Consider the following 21,588-nt stretch of genomic DNA (forward strand, 5'->3'; position numbering starts at 1 on the left):
ATGCCCTGCGCGGTCGTCATGGGGATTAGCAAAGCTGATGAGGGCGGAGAGAGGGGCGGGGCTGACCAAGGGGAGGGGGCGTGGCCGAGCCGTTAGGTGGCCGGGTGCCTTCCGCTCCTCTGCTCTGATAAAGGTCAGGAGTCTGAGCAGCGATGGAGATCGGGGGATTGCCTGTGGAGGTAAGGATGCCCAGTGGGTGTGGGGAAGAGGGGCTGCTCTTGCTGTTTTGGAGGAAAACCCCTCCTGTGTAATGAGAGCGGCAGAGAAGGATCTAGTGCTCAAACACGCGTTGGGGCATGCAGACGTGCCTACCAACACGTGTCGGTGTACTCTGCCCGCCTCCGCTGCGTTGTGGTGAATTCGTTGTCCTCCTCACCTACATTTGCTCCTCCAATCATCATTTAATTCTTATTAAGGATATTTATATACCCATACTGCTTTTCAAAAAAGGGTTTTCAAAGTGGTTTACATAGCAAAACAAAAATGGTTAAAACAAACAAACCGCCCCCTGCCCCATAGGGGCTCACAATTGGGAGAAAAACCTCCGGGAGACACCAGCAAACAGCCACTAGAAAAGATGTGCTGCTGGGTTGAATAGAGACAGTTGCTCTCCCTGTTCACATATAAATAGAGCCGCTACTTTAAATGATTGCTTTTTGTCCAGTTAACCGGAGTTAACAAATGACATTATATACAAACTTAACTCTGAATTCTGCACTGTATTTAACTGAATTCCTCACCCCCAGCCCAGCCCCTCGTGGGTTGTCAGCCTTATTTTATTATAATTCCAAGTGTCTTGCAAGTTTATCCGGCTAGATGTTTATTCAATGTGTTGTTTTTTTTAAAACCAAAACAGTTTGGGGGTTTGGTTTTTTTAAACTTGCAAAAACTGTTCCAGGAAGTGGCTTTGTAATTGACTCTGCGGGGTGGGGGTCAGCATGGTGGACAGCCTCTTTTGCTGTCAGTGGAAATAACAGAGCCTTCTTTCTCCACTGGAGCTCCACACTTGGGAGAAGGTTGCATGTCTGGCCAAAAGAAGGCAAGATGTCATAGCACAATTACTTCACCACTCAGATAAAGTGTAGCTGGACACACCAAAGGCTCTCAGTAAAGGACGGAAGTTTGTACTCTACTGTTTTCCTGCCCCCCACCAAAAAAATAAATAAAATCTGGGGGCCTCCTAACACCTGCCCCTGGGAGACTGCCCCTTATATGACAGGGATTTTCAAAGCATAGGCTGCAACTTAGAACTGGGTTGCAGGATATTGGGCACCGGGTCTCTTGCTAATTGATTTTCCCCCCTGATCTCTTAAAGTATCACCCACAGCATTTTAAAAATGTTATAATCATTCAGCTACAGGTCTAATAGCTGGTTTTTGGTAAGGTTGCTAATTTCAAGTACAGTAGTTTAAAGAGCATGTGTTGCCCCAGGGTGATTTTATGAAAAGTCTTATGAGAGTAAATTGTTTTAGGTCTCAGGGATAAATGATTGCTTTCAACTGGGTCATGAGAAAAGCAGTCTAAACATCGCTGCCCTGTGAGATATCCCAGCATCACGTTCACTCCATCGCTTCATTTTTATAGAGAGAACTTCTGAGGATGTTACCTGCGCGCCAACTGCAAAAGCAGATTGCAGCGATAAGGACTTCAGCATGCTTTGCTGGAGCATCTTGCACCGAGTCGTCTCCTTGTGGCAGGGTGTTTGAACTGAGAGCCCCGCTCCCCGCAATCCGTATTGGTGGGGAAATTATGGTAACAGGGTGAACTTCCTTTGAATTGGGTTCACTTGAGATAGACCAAGTTAGAAACATAGAAATCTAAGAATCTGCCCTATGGTCCATCCAGCTCAGTATTGACCCTTGGTCCATCCAGCTCAGTATTGTCTGCTCTGTCTGGCAGCAGCTCTCCAAGGTTTCAGGGTCTTTCCCAGACCTACCTAGAGATCTTCTCTACCATTTGGGAGAAGAGCTGGTCTTGTGGTGGCAAGCATGAATTGTCCTCTTTGCTGAGCAGGATCTGCCATGGTTTTGATTTGGATGGGAGACTACATGTGAGTGCTGTAATATTACCCTTAGGGGATTGTTTGTTTGTTTGATTTCTATACTGCCCTTCCAAAAATGGCTCAGGGCGGTTTACACAAAGAAACAATAAATAAATAAGATGGGGATGGGGCCTTAGCTCAGTAGATGAGCACCTGCCTGCTTGCATGCTAAAGGTCTCAGGTTCATTCCTTGGCATCTCCAGGTAGGGCTGGGAGAGACTCCTGCCTGTCGTCTTGGAGAGTCACTGTCATTCAGTTTTTGGACTATAACTCCCATAATCCCAGCCACAGTGGCCAATAGCCAGGGATTATGGGAGTTGGAGGCCAACATCTGCAGGAGGGCTGAAGTTGAGCAGCCCTGGTGTAGAGCTAGCTGGACTAATGGTCTCACTTGGTATATGGCAGCCTCCAATGTCCCATTGAGCTATGACCCCCATCCCCATTGCTGCCAAGTTGCTACTGACAGCAAGAAGCAGGCCTTCATATTGCCCAGTTGGTGTTGTGTACAAATTAGGCACGCTCCAGCCACTGGTACATGCCAGTTGTTTGCCAATAGTAATTACTTACCAACGGCCAAACTGTATGTTACGCAAAGTGCATACCTGGCCATAGTGTACTTGCATTTGATTTCCCACATAGCCATTGGGGTGGTGGGGATCTCAACTGGGTTCTGGGACCATAACGTGTGGGGAGAGGGGCCTTAACCCTTTGTCTGTCCCTGCCACAGTCCCCATTTGGATCAGGTGTCCCCATGCCTCCTTTTAAGGGAATAAAAATGGAAGCATGTCAGAACCAGATTTATGCTGAATGTAATATTTAGTTTGGCCCTGAACCAGTGTGTTCCCTCTAATCTTTTTCATCTGTGTGTGGAATGAGTTTTGTTCCGGGCGGAAGTATCAAGGCAGGGTTTGTGCATGTGAATTCAGAGTGGGGCCTTCCTGGTTCCACTGGAGAGGGATCTAGAATTAACTGAGAAGACATCAAAAGACTTGTGAGCATGCACATGCCTTTGAGGGAACACAGTCCTGAACATTTTAATTTGTGTGAATGGATGTGGATGTTTGTCAAGGTCAGGAAAAGTTTAGCACTGGGCCCAGGAACTGTAACTTTGCAACTACTATAAATATTTATTCGCTGCTTCTCTCAAAATGATCTCAAAGCAGTTCACATAGGAAGACTAGGTAATAAAGAAGTTGGATCCCTGTCTCCAAAGGGCTCACAGTCTAAAAAGAAACACAAGGCAGGCACCAGCAACAGGCCCTGGAGGGATGCTGTGATGGGGTTGGAGAGGGCCAGTTGCTCTCCTCTTGCAAAACATAAGAGAATCGCCACTTTCGAAGGAGCCTCTTTGCTCAGTTAGCAGGTTTAGTGGGAAATCTACCTGATTTAAGGCACATTGGTTCATGTGTCTGGAGCAGTGTTCTCTCTGGTTTTTTTCCATCTCTGTGCGGAATGAGTTTTGTTCTGAGCGGCAGTATCAAGGCAGTGTGTGTGCATGTTCATTCAGAGAGGGACCTTCCTGATTCAACCTGAGTGGGATCTAAAATTAACTGAGTGGACATCAAAAACTGTGTGAGCGCGTGTGCACACCTTAGAGGGAACACTGTTCCTCATGGTAGCTTTTCCTCCTACGTTGCTTCCACACAATCACTTCTGCCCAGCTTTTCCTCTTACCTTGCTTCCACACAACCAAAAATGGGGAGCACAGACAGCTCCCAAACCACTGTTCTCTCTATTCCCCGCGCCCCCCCCATCTGTGTGCAATAGCAATAGCACTTACATTTATATACCGCTCTATAGCTGGAAGCTCTCTAAGCGGTTTACAATGATTTAGCATATTGCCCCCCAACATTCTGGGTACTCATTTTACCGACCTCGGAAGGATGGAAGGCTGAGTCAACCTTGAGCCCCTGGTCAGGATCGAACTTGTAACCTTCTGGCCTTAGTTTTGTTCTGGGCGGCAGTATCAAGGCAGTGTGTGCGCACGTGCATTCAGAATTGGGGCCTTCCTGATTCAACCTGAGTGGGCTCTAAAATTATCTGAGTGGACATCAAAAACCCTGCGAGCGTGCGCCCTTATTTCCTCCATGCAGTCTCTCCCATGTATGGATTCGTGGACAACCTTGAGCACGGATACAACCTTCAGTGCCTAGCAGCAATTTTTCAGATCCATTCTAGTGAGTGGCAGTGTTATGGCAGACACACTAGATACGGCATGGTGGCAGAAGCTTCCGCCCACTTCATCATTTCCACAACACCCTCAGCTGGGGATGGGGCCGTAGCTCGGTGGCAAAGCATCTGCTTAGCACACAGAAAGTCGGAGGTTCAGTCACTGGCATCTCCAGATGGGGCTGAGTGAATTCCTGCCTGACGCTTTAAAGAATCGCTGCCAGTCAGAGTAGGCGATACTGAGCTAGAGGGATCAGTGGTCTGAATCAGTTGGCAGCAGCTTTATGTTGGTGGATACATACACACATCCATATATGTGTATAAATACAACCCTACTTTATTCAAGCAAGATATGAATGAACAAACAAACAATACATAAATGAATCTGACAAACTGGGTGGTAGCCCACAAAAAAAAACACCAGATGCTACAGTAAATCTGATATTCCTTTTAATACCACAACACGCTGCCTTTCTCCTTTTAAAGTTCTGTGATGACTGTGGCATTTCCCCCAGCAACCGTCATGACGCAAATAAGTGTGGTGCTCCTAGGTTGTTCGTACTGATGTTTCTCCACCAACAGAATTGCATGGAGAAAAGTCTTGGCCAGTTTGCATGTGTGAACTGACTTCTATGACGTTTAAGCAAACTGGGAAGAGGCAAATCATTGTCGCCTGCTTCCTGACAATCATAGGAGGCAAACGGATAAACCAGGTAAGGGCCGGACTACACATGACATCAAATGCATCATTGTTTAGAAGCTTAGTTTTACCCACGTGTAGCAGTCGCACAGGACCATGATTTGGAGCAGGACCACAGCACAGAGCCATTTTACTTCCTTGCTGTTCCCAGAGGAATCTAGCCCCACCTCCCCAAAGCAAAGATTAAACCCTGGAAGTGTCCTTCGCTGCTGTCAAGGTCACGAAGGGAGTGCAGGACTAAAACAAAGCACAAAGAAATGAGACTCAAACGAAATAGTTTCTGCCACAAGGCCGCCCTTCCATAAGGAAACAGCGTTGCAGAATCTGAGACCACAGCCCCCCTCCAGAGAGATGTGCATATAAACAGTAGGTTCCCGGAGTGATGCCTGCATAGATCAATCTGTGGTTTTCCACCGACCAGGTGGTCATCAAGGTAAGAGTGGTCCCAGGACAAGAAGTGGAGATGGACTCCTGCCCCTAGGCCCTCTGCCTTCTTCCTCCTGTCACTCAGGATTTTATTTTGTATTTATTTATTTATTTATTTATTTATCATTTTTGTATACTGCCTGCTACCGAAGTCTTTAGATGGTTTACAACATTAGGATGAGAGAGGAGCGGCCTGGACTTGAGCACTAGCCAGCCGGTCAGGAGTTGAGGAGGAGGAAAGGATGCTACCTGACACTCCTCCCCTTTTCCGTCCTGGAAAGAACTCACCTTGCTTGAAGCCAAGCTGAATCACTAGCAGTGATTATGCTTGTTGGGGAGGCAAGAGGGTGAAGAGTGAACTGTCACAACATTGGCTGGGCTCCCTTCCTCCGGGGCCCAGGGACATTTGCTACGCCCCTACTAGTGGAGCGGATACCCACTTTAACTTTTAGTCAGCCTCGACTGGTGTCGATTACTGAAGTACGGCGAAAGGAAGCCCTCCCAAAGAACTGGTGGCAGACAGTTAGGGCTGACCACACAGCTGTTGCCCTTGTGCTGTGCTGTTACTTAACAATCCAGCAGTGGAAACCGAGCATGTTGCTATCCAGGCCTGGGAATTGTACACTCGGCACCCATTATGGGCAGGATCCCGGTTCCAGCAGGGGATGCACCGCGAAAGCTGCCTTCCTCCCAAACGTTGCCCTCGCCAATCGTTCATATCGTTCCAATTTTAGTATATGTGCTGCCCGAAGTGAGCACAATTGGAGTGCGTAGATACCAAAGCCTCTAAGTTGGGCCTGTTTTTGGACTACAGCTCCCATAATCCCCAGCCACAGTGGCCCATAACCGGAGATTATGGGAGTTGTAGGCCAACATCTGCAGGAGGGCCGAAGTTGAGCAGCCCTGCCCTAAGCGAAGGGACTTGGTAGGGAGGATAAGCCCAATTCAGAGAGCTTGTTGAAGTGGGATAAGGCACCGAGACTGGTCTTTCTGGTGACCCTGTCTGTCTAGTACTGAGCTAGATAGACCAAATATCTGATGCAGTTTAAGGCAGCTTCCTATGTTCCTATGCAAGGGATAGAAATGCCACTGCGGTAGAGTCATCAAAGTTCTCATTCTGGTACTACCATTATAAGAAACATAGAAGTCTCACTCAGTATCTGGTTAATATGACCAGTGCTTCACTAAGGAAGACTTTTAAATCTTTTCCTCTTCAGACCATGCCTTCAGCATATCTTGAAGGGAGATTTTGCAAACTCCCAGTGGAACAACACCTTTCTCCTTGTGGCTCTGGTCAAGTGGATGGCATTATCCACCACATCTTCCATAGCCCTATTTATGATGGGGGAAACCCTGAAGAAAGTTGAACTTAAGGGGTCGGATGTAGGTCGTTTGAATTATCTTCTTGCAGATGTGATTCCATCTGTCAGCTATCAAGTCGCTCCGTTTGTTATCCTTTCTTTTGAACTCAGAAAGAGATTTATACCTTCCAAAATGTAGCATTGGTTCTAACTCAACTTAACTGATATAACTTCTTGGTATGTTGCATTTCTTCTAATATGTGACCTGTGGTCACAACAATGAACGTATTACTGACTGTGTATGATATTGTGGTGTTGGAGGCCAGGCCCCAAATACTGCCTTACTGGGGGCAAGCTAGGCCCTTGCAAGCTTTGAAAGAGAGGGGGAGGCGGGAAGGTTTCCAGGATCCTCCGCTTCTTTGCTCATGTGTCTTGCAAACCTTGAAGGGAGTGTGAGGAAACGTGCTCCTTGCCAAGCTGCTCTACTGACAGCAAAGGAGGAGCATCTTGCCACCCTGCTGGTGCCCCAGCAAACTGCCGCCTGAGGTGATGGCCTCCCATCCCCTCATGAAAGGGCCAACCCTGGGCTGTAGGATCTAAATATATAATACGAGAGGGACCCACAAATTCAGGCTTAGCTCACCAGCCAGCCATGACTTGTGGTCACCACCAACTTCCTCTTTCCCCTCAGATCCTTTTCTGGCACACAGGCAGAGGGCTTAGGTCTTCTGTCATCTGCAGATGGAGATGGTAGGAGACAGTGGGAGCCCCCGCCTGCCTCTCAGAAAGGATTGCCTTCTCAAAAGTGGCCGTGGAAGTGATCCACCTGGGGAGGAGATCTGTGTGGTGCTGGGTGCCCTGCTCACCAGAGAGCTGGGGGCACTTACCAGTGGCCAGATCTGTTGATGACCTGAATATGAACTTGGGAGTGAGCAATAGTCATAAAATTATTCCAGAATGAGTTTCTTGGTGTGTTTTCACACCTTCCTGGAAGGAGGAAAATGTCCATGCTCACAAATATTTTGGAAGGCATGCTGTTTGATAGGAAAGTTTGATTGTTCCCTTTTCTGGTGGGATCAAATGTTTTGAGGATAAACTTCCATGTCCCAGGCCCATCTGGGAAGCAGACCAGCAACTGGCCTGTAGACCATACAGGTCTGCTTCTCACACCCCTCTGTGGGCCCCTCCAGTACTTCTTGAAGGATATTTCTTCCATGGCTTGCTTTCTGGCCGTGTTCTTTTGCTTGGGCCAGGAAGGATTTCTAGAGGGCAGATCCACAAAAGAAAAAGCATGATCTTTGTGTTTGCAACGAAGCTCCATTCTGACACTGTGGTGTTGGTACAACTCCGTATAAAGGTGTGCCTGCAAGACAGTGTTTGTTTTGGGAAAACCATCTTTTTGTTTTCCATGTGTAAACTTCTGTCTAGAAATCCTCTTAGCGTCAAACAATGTTTGTGTAAGCAAATCTTGCAGCTGAAGAGGAGGAGCAATGGGAGGCAAAAGAACAGAGCCAGTAGAAAAACAAATATAAGAAGCGTTTGATTTCCTTTATGGCTCTCTGCTCAGAGGAACCACTGGGTCCCACCCCCCGCAATCCAAAATACATTTTTGCTTCCTGGGATGTTGCCCCTGGGTTGAGGCTTGCTTACTGTGGAAAGAGGAGGAGGGGGACACCAAAAATGCCCGGAGGAGCAAACTCAAAGAGAAACAACAAATTTTTACCTAAAGGAAAATGGATCCCCTCAAATGCATGGTGCAAATATCTTATTCATAGGTTACAATTCTTGTTTCAAAAGATGCTTCCTCACACAGTTTGTTATTTCGTAGGACAAAACTCCCAGTCAATCATTTACCACATTTATAACCTGATAATATCTGCCCTTTGACAAGGGTCACCAACAGCTAAGATTTTATACCTGAATGAGCTGTTTGAGCAAAGAGAAGTCTTCTATGCATGCCAAAACAGCTTAGTCTCTTAGAACAGATGGATGCTTCCTCTTACCTAAGACCCTGGTTTACGTTTTTCCTGTATTCCTGGTCCCCACAGTAGTTGTTGGACTACAACTCGCATCATCCCCAGCCACAGTGGCTTTGTGAGTCCCCATTTGTTGTTGGACTACAGCTCCCTCCCATCCTGGAGTCCCCAGTTGTTAGACTACAGCTCCCATCATCCCCAGCTACAGTGACTTTTGGCCACTGCGGCCAGGGATGGTGGGAGTTGTAGTCCAACAACAACTGGGGATCCCAGTTTGGGAATCCCTGATCTACACTGACTGGTAGCAACTCTCCAAGGTTTCAGACAGGAGTCTGAAAGTGGATTATGGGAGTTGTAGTCCAACAACACCTGGGGAACCTCCTACCTGAAGCCAACAGCTTGGATTGCTTTGTTTTTCTACAGTAAAGATACAGCTCTTATACCCAACGTTTTAGTGCGACTTTGGATACCTCTGAATCCCAGTTGCAGGGGAGCAACAGCAGGAGAGGGGGCATGCCTTCATCTCCTGCTTGTGGGCTTTCCATAGCCATCTGGTGGGCCACTAGAAAACAAGATGCTGGATTAGATAGGCCTTGGGCCTGATCCAGCCGGGCTCTTAATGTTCTTGTGACTCCTGAGTGTAAATTTGCTCTGCTTAAGATATCCTGTCACCTTAAGTGGCGCAGCGGGGAAATGCTTGATGAACAAGCAGAAGGTTGCTGGTTCGAATCCCCACTGGTACTATATTGGGCAGCAGTGAGCTAGGAAGATCCTGAAAGGCATCATCTCATACTGCACGGGAGGAGGCAATGGTCAACCCTTCCTGTATTCTACTAAAGAAAGCCACAGGGCTCTGTGGCCACCAGGAGTTGAAATCGACTTGATGGCACACTTTACCTTGATGGCACACTTTACCTTGATGGCACACTTTACCTTTGCCTTCAAGGTGTCCTAAGTGCATACAGTCCTTTTGTGTACTTTTCAAGCACAAATCAAGTTCTCTATACAGTCTAACACACAGTTGCTCAGTACTACTGCTCCAGGCTATTACTCCATGTTGGGTGCCAAGCAGAATTGGGTCCTGTGGTTGAGCTCCCATTGGGAAATTCAAGGAAACGGAGTTATGGGGTTTTTTCCCTTCTGTCTCTACAGTGTCTGCCCCTTGCCTGCTGAACCTCATATTTCTAAAAGAAAAGTTTATTAAAATATTATTGTTATTGTTGTTGTTATTGTTGTTGCTACATGTTTCTTCCATCATGGAACTCAAGGCAGCAAACATGGGAATTACCCATGCAGTTTCCTATCCAGACACTGACTAGACCTGCTTAGGATTCAGCTTTAAGATTCTACAACTGAATTTGCGTCCCCCTGTTTAATCACATAGAAGTGACAGTGACTTTTCTGTGTAATAGGGAACCGTGATGGGGGCAATAATGCTGGAACTCAAAACATAGATATAACATATTGCGCAGTGTGTGTAATGTCTTGCATTTACCATTGTGGCAAATCATCAGTATTTATGCCGCCATCAACCAAACAGCACAGGCATTTATTTTCCATGTCCTGGGGAAATGCTGTTTCGCCCAGTAATTGCTAGCTTTCGGTCCCTTAATTTCACAATTACACCCCCACCACCTAGTCTCTGAGGAGCTATAATTTTGTAATGCAAAAGGCAAGTGAGCAGACTGTCCAGAGGCTTTGGTTTAGATGCAGACCAATATATTCGCTGCTCAAGATGTTTGCCCTTAGCTGCAGGAAATAGGTGAATTGCGCAGTAATCCCCACCCGGGTGGTGGTGATGATGAGAATGAATAATACAAAACTTAAAACACCGGGGAGGGGGCGCGGAGGAAGCTAATCTTGTGGTAGCAAGCATGAATTGTCCCAATTGCTAAGCAGGGTCTGCCCTGGTTTGCATTTGAATGGGAGACTTCCTGTGTGAACACTGCAAAATATTCCCTTTAGGGAATGGGGCTGCTATGGGAAGAGCAGAAGGGTTCAAGTTCCCTTCCTGGCATTTCCAAGATCGGGCTGAGAGCTACTCCTGCCTGCAACCTTGGAGAAGCCGCTGCCAGTCTTACAGCGGCTTCTCCAACTAGTATTGTCTACACAGACAATACTGAGCTAGATGGACCGATGGTCTGACTCTCATAGAAGTCAGCTTCCTATGTTCCTGGTTTAAATAATGGGTTCCATCAAGACAATTATGCAATAATACAATTATTTGTTTGTGTTTTTTATATCCCACTCTTCCTCCAAGGAGCCCAGAGCCCAGATATGTGATGTTTCCCCTCACAGCCCCTCTAATCTCACAGGTTAGGCTGAGAGATGTGATTGGCCCAGAGTCACCCAGTGAGGTTCATGGATGAATGGGGATTTGAACTCGGGTTTGGTCCAACCCTTTAACCCCTACACCACTACTGGCTAATAATAATAGTGCATCTGTGTACAAGGTGCTTTACAAACGAAGAAGGGACCAGTCCCTGCCCCATGGGACTTACAGTCTAGACACCATGGGGGAAAGGAAGGCAAATGGGGGCAGAGGTAAATGGGGGGGATGTTTGTTTTATTTTATTTTTACATTTATGTCCTGCTCTTTCTCCGAGGAGCTCAGAGGTTATTTTTATCCTCACAACAACCCTGTGAGGTAGGTTAGGCTGAGGGCTACATGACTGGCCCAGAGTCACCCAGAGAGTTTCATGGTTGGATGGGGGTTCAAACCCGGGTCTTCCCGGTCCTAGTCCAGCAATCCTAACGCTGTGATTGCTTCAGTTACACATCCTTCGGCTTAGTTATATAGTAGGGCAAGGGTTCCCAGCCTTGAGTCCCCAGATGTAGCTGGACTACAACTCCCATCAGACCTTTGGCTATTGTGGCTGGAGATGATGGGAGTTGTAGTCCAACAGCATCTGAGAACCCAAGGTCGGAAACCCAGGCAGTAGGGCACGGGGCTGAAATCCTCTCAGTCTCTGCTGCTGCTGCCGCCAAGGTCAGGGCTTCTCCCTCTTTACTTCCTTTCCTTTCTTTGCAGATCATCACGTACATCTTGAGCTTCCTGCCTCTCTCCGACAGGAAAGAGGCCTCTCTGGTGAACCAAACCTGGTACTTTGCAGCCCAAGACTCCCTACGGCAGGTAGGCGCCTCCCTGCACCCCGCCTCACAGCCCTGAGACTGTGACCCCAGCCATGGTGGGAGGGCTAGAGTCAGACCCCTGCCCCAAAGCTAAACCTGCCTTCCTCCCGGGCCCCTGCAGATCTGCTCATGCAGCTCAGAGGCCACGACACGGTGCAGCGTGCAGAGAACAGTTGTAACCCACGACTATCCCTGAGCCCTGCCCTTCCTCCAAAACACTCAGAGGAGCTTATAGGGGGTGTTGCCTTTTTAACCTCACAGCGGTCCTGTGAGGTAGGCTAAATTGAGGGAGAATGTGACTTGGCTGAGGCCATCCTGTGAGCATCGCTGCTAACTGAGGGGTTTGGACCTCCGGCTCACCATCTTAGCTGGGAGGAGAGCTGGTCTTGGAGTAGCAAGCACAGATTGTCCCCTTTGCTAAGCAGGGTCCACCTTGGTTTGCATTTGAATGGGAGATGATGTGTGGGTACTGTAAGATATTCCCCTCAGGAGATGGGGCCGCTCTGAGAGGGGGCTGAGAGAGATTCCTGCCTGTAACTCTGGAGAAGCCACTGCCGCCCCTTGTGCCCTCCCCAACACCTGAGGCAGCCACCTCACCCTGCCTCATGGAAGGGCCGCCCCTGCTTGTGCATCCTCCCCAATGGTCCTGCCCTTGTTTGAGTTGGGAAGGAGGGCTGGTCTTGCGGAAGTGAGCATGAGTTGCTCCTCTTGGTAAGCAGGGCCTGCCCTGGTTTGCAGTTGGGTGGGTGACAGCATGTGAATGCTGTCTGCTTAGGGGATGGGACCATTGCCGAGCGGTGGAGCATCTGCTTGCATGCAGAAGGTCCCAGGTTCAATCTTTGACATCTCCAGTGGGGCTATGAATTACTCCTGCCCGAAACCTTGGAGAGCATGGCCAGTCAGTGTAGACTAGGGGTTCCCAACCTCTGGTACTCGCTATGTTGCTGAACTGCAACTCTCATCATCCCCAGCTATTGTAGCTAGGGATGATGGGAGTCGTAATTCAAGATCACCTGGAGTCCCACAGGTTGGGAACTCTTGGTGTAGACAAGACTGCCCTAGATGATATAAGGCAGCTTCCTCTGATTCCAGGAGAGCATCTCCTACAATATCCCGGCAACATCTACCTCGCTCAAGACCATCCAGGGCCTGGCCCGGAGGCACGTTTGCCACGTCAAGATGGTGACCCTGGACGGCTCTGCCACTTCCCGGGAGATCATCAAGGCTGTCGCCAACTCCTTGGGGCCCCACCTGCGCAGCCTGAGGCTGCACGGGAGCAGCCTGACGGAAACCTGCTTTGAGGAGCTGGTCTTCGCCTGCCCCTGCCTGACGGCCTTGGACCTGGGCGGCTGCAACAGCCTCTTCATGTCCGGGACGCTGCTCTCCAAAGCCGAGACCTCCCTGCGAGCGAAGCAAGCGCTGGCCAACCTGCAGGAGCTGAACCTGTCGGGCGTGCGCTACTTGTCCGACCTCACCTTCAACCGCCTGACCGGCTGTGCCCCGCGCCTGGCCAAGCTCTCCCTCGCCCGCTGCCACCTGACCTTTGAGTTTGACACCTACAACGGCTCCAGTGACTACAACTCCTCGGTCCTGCTCTCCTTCCGTAACCTCCTGCGGTTCCTCCGGGAGCGGGCTGGCAGCATGAAGTCTCTGGACCTGAGTGGCACCAACATCTCCAGCCAGACCATGCGGGCCCTCGTGCAGGTGGAGCACCTGTGCCTGCAGGAGATGGTGCTGCAGAGCTGCCGAGACCTCTCCAACGAGGCCGTCGGCTTCTTGTGTCAGCACCAGCCCCACTTGACCTCTCTGGACCTGAGTGGCTGCTCAGAGCTCTCTGACCGGGCTGTCCTTGCCGTCGGCTCCCGGCTCCCTGGGCTCCGAGGTCTGCGCCTGGGGAAGCTCCCACGGGTCACAGACACCGGCTTCCAGGGCTTTTCACACCTGAGGCGTCTGCAGAGCCTGGACGTGTCCGAATGCAGCCTGGTGAGCTGCAGTGAGCTGGTGAAAGCGTTCAGTGCTGTTGAGGGGCAGCCCAAATTAGTCTCCCTGAATGTCGCCTTCTGCTCTTTACTACAAGTAAGTTCTGTTGTTATCATTACACGTAGTCCACAATGAGCCAGGCCCACCCATTTTGGCCATCGGTACCGGGGCGAATGCTCATAGTGATTTTTGGCATTCTTATATTGCCAGATAGTTAGATGTTTAATGTTTGTCCTAATCTATACTCTAGGCCAGGGTTTCTCAATGTGTGGGCCCCCAGATGTTATTGGACTTCAACTCCCATAATCCCCAGCCCCAGTGGCCTTTGGTTGGGAATTATGGGAGTTGAAGTCCAATTACATCTGGGGACCCACACGTTGAGAATCCCTGCTCTAGGCTGACTCGTTTGTGCCTAAATCATTTTGGCGCCTCTTTTCCATTCCCCTAGAAGAGAAGGAAAATAGGTGTAGCCTTGTTGCACTTACGGCTTTCTGTGCATTATCACTTCTTGTTTATCCCAACCCCCAAACCATTAGGGCAATATTGCAGTCATTTTTGCAGTGAGGAAAGGGTTAGGGTCATGGTGTACAAATCCTTCTACTCTCTCCCTGAAGTAATCTTTGGAAGATGTTCCTGCCCATTCTCATTTCCATTTCTCTGACAACACTTGTTATGTGTGCTTAAAACTTTTTAAAGCTTTTAAAACATTAGTGTGGGTAAAATATAAAACAGCTTGGGCCCTGGGTATTTAAGAGAACGTCTTCTTTGTCATGAACCCCACTGCCCACTGAGATGACCTGGAGAGGTCCGTCTGCATTTGCCAGCGTCTCGTCTGGTGGTCACTCAGGGACGGGCCTTCTCCTTTGTTGCCCCGAGGCTTTGAATGCACTCCCTAGTGAAATAAGAGCCTCCCCATCTCTGACAGCTTTAAAAAAGTCTTTAAAGATGCATCTGTTCACCCAGGCTTCTAATTAATATTTTAATTAGGCTTTTTAAAATTAGGCTTTTGATTAATATATAATTAATTTTTAATTAATATTGTTTTAATGGTTTTAATGCTGTTTTAAAATATTCTTTTAAAATTTTAAATTGTTGTAATATTTTAAACTTCTCGTTTTTTGTTTTAACTAATGTTTTACTTTCTGTTTTTATTTTGTTGTAAACTGCCCAGAGATGTAAGTTTTGGGTGGTATAAAAATATGTAAGTAAGTAAGTAAATAAATAAAATTAAATCTATTAATATTTAATATTATAGGTAGTGTCTGAAACATGCAAAAGATGTTGGAAACGGAATCAGAATCAGAATTTTTGGACATGATTTCTGATTATGTAACGTATTTTGCACATTTCAGACACTATAATAGTTAAGGGTTTTGTAAAAATGTGGCCTTATAGTAGACCATATGTAGATGATGCCCATTTCAATCCTCCACATCTCCAGTTTAAAAGGATATTGGATAGCAGAGCTAGGAAAGACCCCTTACAGAAACCCTACTGAGCTAGATGGCCAGTTGTTAGTGGGTGGCTTCACACAATATAAACTTCAGTATGAATAAACTGAATTTGATGCGAGTAGAAAGAGATTCAACTCATCCCAAAAGCCCCTGGGATACAGTGTGTTAGAAATTAAGAGGAAACCATTAGGTTTGGTTTGTTTTTTAAAAATGTCTACAGGACAGCTCTGTCCTCTCGCTGGCCAGAGCCCTGAGCAGGAGTCTTCAGGTTCTGGATCTCTCCTCCTGCGTGTCCATCACCAACAGGAGCATCCAAGCAATTGCGTCCCACCTTCTGCACTTGACTGTCCTGCGTTTGGCCTGGTGCAAGGAATTGACGGATTGGGGCCTGCTGGGAGTTGAGGAGCCCAAAGAGGAGCATGAACATGCCGGAGAGGTGAGAAGGCTCCCTCCCTCCCTCCCTCACCCAAAAGTCTTTGTGAATGGATGGCCAGCTGTGCACTGATTCTCAGCTGTTGTTGCCTCAGCCAAAGCCCACTATGGCTAGGGATTCTGGGAGTCATCATCTGGGATACGCTCTTGCAGAGAACACATGCCTGTGCCATGTTTTCCTTTGTTTTGTAAAAGGAGCAAGAGTGCTGGCCCAGTAAGAATCTGTTAAAAATGTGTTCCCCTGTAAGTTCTTACACCGTCTTTGTCTTGAGAGAGAGAGAGGTTGCTTAAGAAGCCCCATTCTCTACTAGCCACATCCCGTGACAGAACTACCCAGATGGGACAGGGGCGCCCAGAGTGGTCTCTTTAACCCCCTGTTCTGTTGCCTTGACAGAAGGATGCTGGCCCGAAGTTCAGCAGGAACTTTGGGAACATGGGGTTCTTCCTGCCACCTCCACAGGACCTGGAGCAGGACACTCGCATCCTCTTGGACCTCACCAAGCAGAACGCTCGGCAGAAGCACCGCGCCTCCTTGAGTGCCCTGACCCACCTGCAAGAGCTGGACCTGACAGCCTGCGGGAAGCTGACGGATGTGAGCATCGCCAAGGTCTGGACATGGTGATTGCAGGGGGCAGGCAACAATGAGAACCCACACTGGCGAGAGAGACCAGAGGTCACCTTCACTTCAGAGTAGTGGGAGTAAAACCTCCCACTGGCCTTGATGCAGCATGTACTCAAAGGAAACTTCTTGATATAGAGCAGGCCTGTTGCCCCCCATCTGTTTTGGGACTACAACTCCCATAACCCTCAGCCACAGTAGCCAATAGCCAGGGATTATGGGAGCTGTAGGCCAACATCTGCAAGAGGGCCAGAGTTGAGCAGGCCTGAGGAGAGCTGGTCTTGTGGTAGCAAGCATGACGTGTCCCCTTAGTGAAGCAGGGTCCACCCTAGTTGCATATGAAGGGGTGACTTGATGTGTGAGCACTGTAAGATATTCTCCGAGTGTCAGCAGCACAGGATGCAGAGGAACATAGAAACATAGGAAGCTGCCATATACTGAGTCAGACCATAGGTCCATCTTGCTCAGTATTGTCTTCACAGACTGGCAGTGGCTTCTCCAAGGTTGCAGGCAGGAATCTCTCTCAGCCCTTTCTTGGAGAAGCCAGGGAGGGAACTTGGAACCTTCTGCTCTTCCCAGAGCGGCTCCATCCCCTGAGGGGAACATCTTGCAGTGCTCACACTTCTAGTCTCCCATTCATATGCAACCAGGGCAGATCCTGCTTAGCTATGGGGACAAGTCATGCTTGCTACCACAAGACCAGCTCTCCAGTGCTGCCAGGAAGACACAGGTCAGGCAGCAAGGTGGAGGGTGGGGATGGAGAGAGGTCAGGATTTAGCAGAGGAGCGGGGTTGGGTGTGTGACCGTGACAGATAAGAAAGTGGGGCCAGCCTGATTAAGAAATGTGGGTCGTGGAGGAATGGGAAGTGGTTTGCTGGATCGTGGGGAGGGGAAGTTTGTCACAGCCACAAAGCAAAACACCGAGGAGGCAGTGAAGGATGGCATGCATTGGTCACAGCAAAAGATGGAAATGAGGATGTTGAGAAGGTCACAACAGGATATATAAGTGGGGCAGCAGGAGGGAGTGTTTCAGACTTCATACTTCTAGTCCTTTTCCGTGGTATCCTGTGGAGTTAGTATGAGGCTATGATGAGGCGTTGGGTGATCATATCAACACAGCTGTTTTAACTTTGTGTGTTAGCCTCATTAACTGAAGATTTTAATCAGGGGCATTGCAAGGTGATTAAAAGATTAGGGGCCTACAGCCCCCCCCCCATTTGACAGTTGAATTTGATCATTCCCCCCACCCCAAGAATAATTGCACATGTTTTTAAAAGTCTTTAATATTATAACTCTGCAGGTGGAAGCAGCAACAGAGAGCCAGGTGAGGCTAGGAGCTCTCCCCCATCATGCTCTGTGCAGGTGCCTCCATGGCTGCCCTTCCTTTTGGGAAGAAGTCAAGGAAGAGGGTGGTGCCTGAAGAGATGCGGTGCTCTGAGCAATTCACTGGGGGCCTGTGCCCCATAGGCCCACCCCTAGTGATGCCCCTTGATTTTAACGCAAAATGCAGGGAGTGGTTTTCTTTCTTCCAACCTTTTTTCTGAGCCACTTTGTGAGGCATGGTGCTGAAAAGGCAGGCTAAAAAAAAAGTCAAATGTAAATAAGGAAACTGACCATTTTATAGAAGCATCTTGAGAGTTGACGTTCGAGCTAGTAGGATGGTGCAGTCCATTAGGGTTGCTTTTCTTCAGGTGGTTGGGGGGCAGCTGTATGCAGGGGATGGCTATCCTCAGCCCCCTACCCCCACCCCAAACACTTCTGGGAGCCACCAGAGGCTCACCCCCGTCCAGGGGCCACCAAAGGTTCTCACGCCCCCCCACTCCCTCCCTCTAGCAGCTGCCAGAGACTTGTCCATCTGCTCCCTCTGCCTCCAGCCATACATTTCCTCTGCTCCTCCCAGCCAATGCTTCCTTAAAGCGCTGGCTGGGCACTTTATTCTCTGACTAAAGAAAGGAATCACCCAAACAGACTTGGAGCAGCCGAAGGGCAGCACAGCCTGTCTTGTCAGTTGTGACCATTCCCCCTGTGTCTGATGCCAGGGTGTGGCTGGCAAGAACTTGTCCCATGGCTGCCGGTGAACTCTCGATACCCCTGCGGGGGAGCCCTTGCATTATAAAACTCCCTGTCTGTTCAAAAGCTAGCGCTTCAGGGGTTTAGTCCTGCCTTTTCCCCTGATATGCTAATTTGCTCCATACATTTTCCCTTGAGATGTTACTGCAAATTGCTGCTGCGACTACACACATTTATGCTGCTTTTCAAGCACAGTTTTCAAAGCAGTTTAAAACAGAGAAATAAACGAATTAATAAAATGGTTTCCTGTCCCCAAAAGCAAAAACAGAAAGTTGACACCAGTAACAGCCACTCTAGGGATGGTGTGTTGGGAATATGTTATTACAGTACCAGATGTTACTACAAATATTTATATACCACTTTCAGCAAAAGTTATCAAAGCAGTTTACATAGAAAAATACTTCACTTTCACAGGTTCCTGCTAACTGGGCAAAGAGGCACCTTTTAATGTGGTGATTCTCTTTATTGAGCAGGGAGAGAGTAACTGGCCCTATCCACCCCCAGCTCAGCATCCATCCAGTGACTGTTGCTGGTGTCTATCTTAAGTTTCTTTTTAGATTGTGAGCCCTTTGGGGACAGGGAGCCATCTTATTTGTTTGTTATTTCTCTGTGTAAACTGCCCTGAGCCATTTTTGGAAGGGCGGTATAGAAATCGAATTAATAATAATAATAATTTCAAAGTGCCAGGGGAACCCTAGAAAAGGCCCTGTTTGGAGTCACCACCAATCAAGCTGGTGGCAACGGCAACCGGACCTCCCCATATGTTCTTAATTGGTGGTGAGGTTCATGAAGAACTCAATATTCAAGATATTAAAGGGTCTCCTGGGTTTGCTCTGTGCATCCTCTCCAGGTCATCAGCTTTCCTGATCTCCGCCACCTGTCCCTCAGCCTCATGCCCAACATCACAGACACTAGCCTTATTGCCGTTGCCCAGAACTGCCAGAGTTTGGAGTATCTCGCACTGAGTCACTGCATGAACCTGACCGACAAAGGCTTTGCGGAGGCAGCCTGCTCCCTGCCCAGGCTTCAGCATCTCATCCTTTCTGGCTGCAACCAGCTGACGCCCCAGTAAGTACCGCAGAGACCCACAGCGACAAGCGTGGGCACGTCCGGCAGCTGGGATGTGGGCCGAGCGGCAAGATGTGGCTCTTAAATGCTGGAAGGAGGAGAGCAAGCATATGGTAGCAAGCATGAATTCTCCCCTTTGCTAAGCAGGGTCTGTCCAGGTTGCATATGGATGTGTGAGCACTGTAAGAGATTCCCCTTAGGGGATGGAGCCACTTTGGGAAGAGCATCTAGGTTCCAAGTTCCCTCCCTGGCGGCATCTCCAAGATAGGGCAGAGAGAGACTCCGGCCTGCAAGTTGCAACCTTGGAGAAGCTGCTGCGATTCTGTGTAGACCAGTGGTTCCCAACCAGGGTTCTTCCAGGTGTTGAACTACAACTCCCAGCATCCCCAGCCACAAATGGTACCTGGGGTGATGGAGTTGCAATGCAGTGACATCTGGAGGAACCCAGGTTGGGAACCACTGGTGTAGACAAGATTGAGCTAAGATGGACCAGTGGTCTGAGTCAGTAGAAAGCAGCTTTCTGCGTCCCCCCGGCAAGGGCAGACTACAATGACCAACTCTTCCTTTTCCTAGGACGCTGAAGGCCATCAGCCAGGCGTGTCGGCAGCTGAAGTGCTTGGACGTCTCCATGTGCAGTGGGATTAGCATGCAGGATGTTAAACTTTTCCAGTCACACCTCCCGCCACAGACTAATATCCAGTCACGGTTTGTGGGGGGTGCAGACCTTTCCATCACGCTCTGAAGCAGGCTCGATAAGCCACGGGCCCAGAGAGATCCACGGGCAACCTGGCGCTACCCCCATCACAGGGCGAGGAAAGAGGGTTGCCATGGCAAGTAGCTTCCTGTTTTTTAGTTGCATTGCCGCCCAGCTCCAGTTGCCCAGGGATAATGCTGCAAGAAGGAAGAGGGGACCAGAGCAGGCCACGGTACTCGAGTTCAACACAGAGGTACCACTGCCAACAGGCGAGGCACACCAATGCCCTGTCCTTGCCGCAGAGGATGCTCTCCTCTCCCAAGCCTGCCTGCTGCTCCATCGCTCCAGCCTCTGCAAGCGAAGTGGCCCCAGAAGAGGTTATCTGCAGTTGGGTAGACTCTGTAATGGTAGGAACAGCAGCCCAAGTGTAGCTGCCAATAATGCAATGTTTTCTGGCATGCCCAGCAACAAGCAATTCCTCCAAGCCCAGCACTCAGATTCTGTGGCCACCCGAGGACTGGGTCCCTCCCTGTCCTCCAGAATACCGCTGCCACTCTTCAGAGGCGCCTGCAGCACTCTAGGAAGGCCGTCTTGCTCTCTGATGCCACAGTTATCCATAGCCCGTTCAGGCAGCAAAGGAGAGGGGTTTCTGGAACTTAAGGAATCTAAACTCCTTTCTGCAAAGTGTATCCAGAGATGCTGCCAGCCTTCCCTCATCTTTTCTAAGGCTGTAGCATGCTTCTGCACTGGGGTTTTCACCCTCCCAAAGCAATTGCACTAATAAAGGACTCTGGGAAAGCTTGGCTTTTTGGTGTTTAGGGACAAACCGGGATAGAAAACATTGTCTGTCCGACTTGGCTAAAAGCAGTTCATATTCCCCGCCTGCACCGCCTGCTGCAGAATCAAATGCATGAATCAATCTACCCTCCGAACAGCCTAGTTCTTGCAGGCATCTACTATCCTGATCACAGCTGCCAAGTAGAAGCCCAGAGCATCAACTCACCTAGAGGTGCAACAGGCATCTTATAAGAGAGTTATTCTACTGGGTCTCTGGTATTGGGAGTGGCTGAATCCCTCTAACAGTGATTCCCAGATGCTGTTGGCTACAGCTCCCAGCATCCCCAGCTGCAGCAGCCTTTGCTTGGGGATGATGGGAGTTCTAGTCAACATCTGGGAATCCCTGTTAGAGGGAACCCTAGACACACCTGCTGCAGAGGCAGAACAGAGTTACCGATCACCAGCAAAACAAGCAAGGTCAGATCGGCAACTCACACAGGCTAGTCTCCTCTGGTGGCTTATTTGCAACCTTAATTTATTTAAATCAGTGTGTTCCTTGTGGCATAACACCATACTAGTATGTCCACACACATAGTTTAGGAATTGCAAGGCCAATGACAGAGAGCACCAGGTCAGGCGCTTTAGACCTGTTCTATGCCCATTTCAGCAGGCTGCTGCTATATCTTGTTGCTACACAATCTTCCCATCCCTCCAGCATTTGAACAGTTTGAGTGAGACAGACGGCCCTG

At 48.9% G+C, this 21,588-nt stretch overlaps 1 protein-coding gene across 3 annotated transcripts; it reads left to right on the top strand.

Moving 5' to 3' along the window:
• Positions 1 to 39: 39 nt before the first annotated feature.
• Positions 40 to 20,860, top strand: LOC128334194 (F-box/LRR-repeat protein 20-like). 3 transcript variants are annotated; one of them, XM_053270575.1, is made up of 7 exons: positions 40 to 179; positions 11,645 to 11,746; positions 12,838 to 13,821; positions 15,400 to 15,615; positions 16,006 to 16,218; positions 19,151 to 19,368; positions 19,942 to 20,860. In XM_053270575.1, exons 1-7 carry the CDS (start codon positions 153 to 155, stop codon positions 20,108 to 20,110), a joined length of 1,929 nt encoding a protein of 642 aa, XP_053126550.1. In that variant the 5' UTR covers positions 40 to 152; the 3' UTR covers positions 20,111 to 20,860. The 3 variants fall into 3 exon arrangements, with proteins under 3 accessions (XP_053126550.1, XP_053126551.1, XP_053126552.1); XM_053270576.1 differs by having other exon boundaries at positions 16,006 to 16,203; XM_053270577.1 differs by having other exon boundaries at positions 16,072 to 16,218.
• The last annotated feature ends 728 nt before the right edge of the window (positions 20,861 to 21,588 follow it).

This window comes from Hemicordylus capensis, chromosome 9 (assembly GCF_027244095.1).
Source record: "Hemicordylus capensis ecotype Gifberg chromosome 9, rHemCap1.1.pri, whole genome shotgun sequence".
Classification (NCBI taxonomy): domain Eukaryota; kingdom Metazoa; phylum Chordata; class Lepidosauria; order Squamata; family Cordylidae; genus Hemicordylus; species Hemicordylus capensis.

Bases quoted from the DNA above. Each gene is read 5' to 3' on its own strand.
- LOC128334194 (XM_053270575.1), top strand. From the start codon at position 153: ATGGAGATCGGGGGATTGCCTGTGGAG. The intron at 13,822-15,399 runs GTAAGTTCTGTT...AAATGTCTACAG, and splicing joins CCTTCTGCTCTTTACTACAA to GACAGCTCTGTCCTCTCGCT. The intron at 19,369-19,941 runs GTAAGTACCGCA...TCCTTTTCCTAG, and splicing joins TGCAACCAGCTGACGCCCCA to GACGCTGAAGGCCATCAGCC.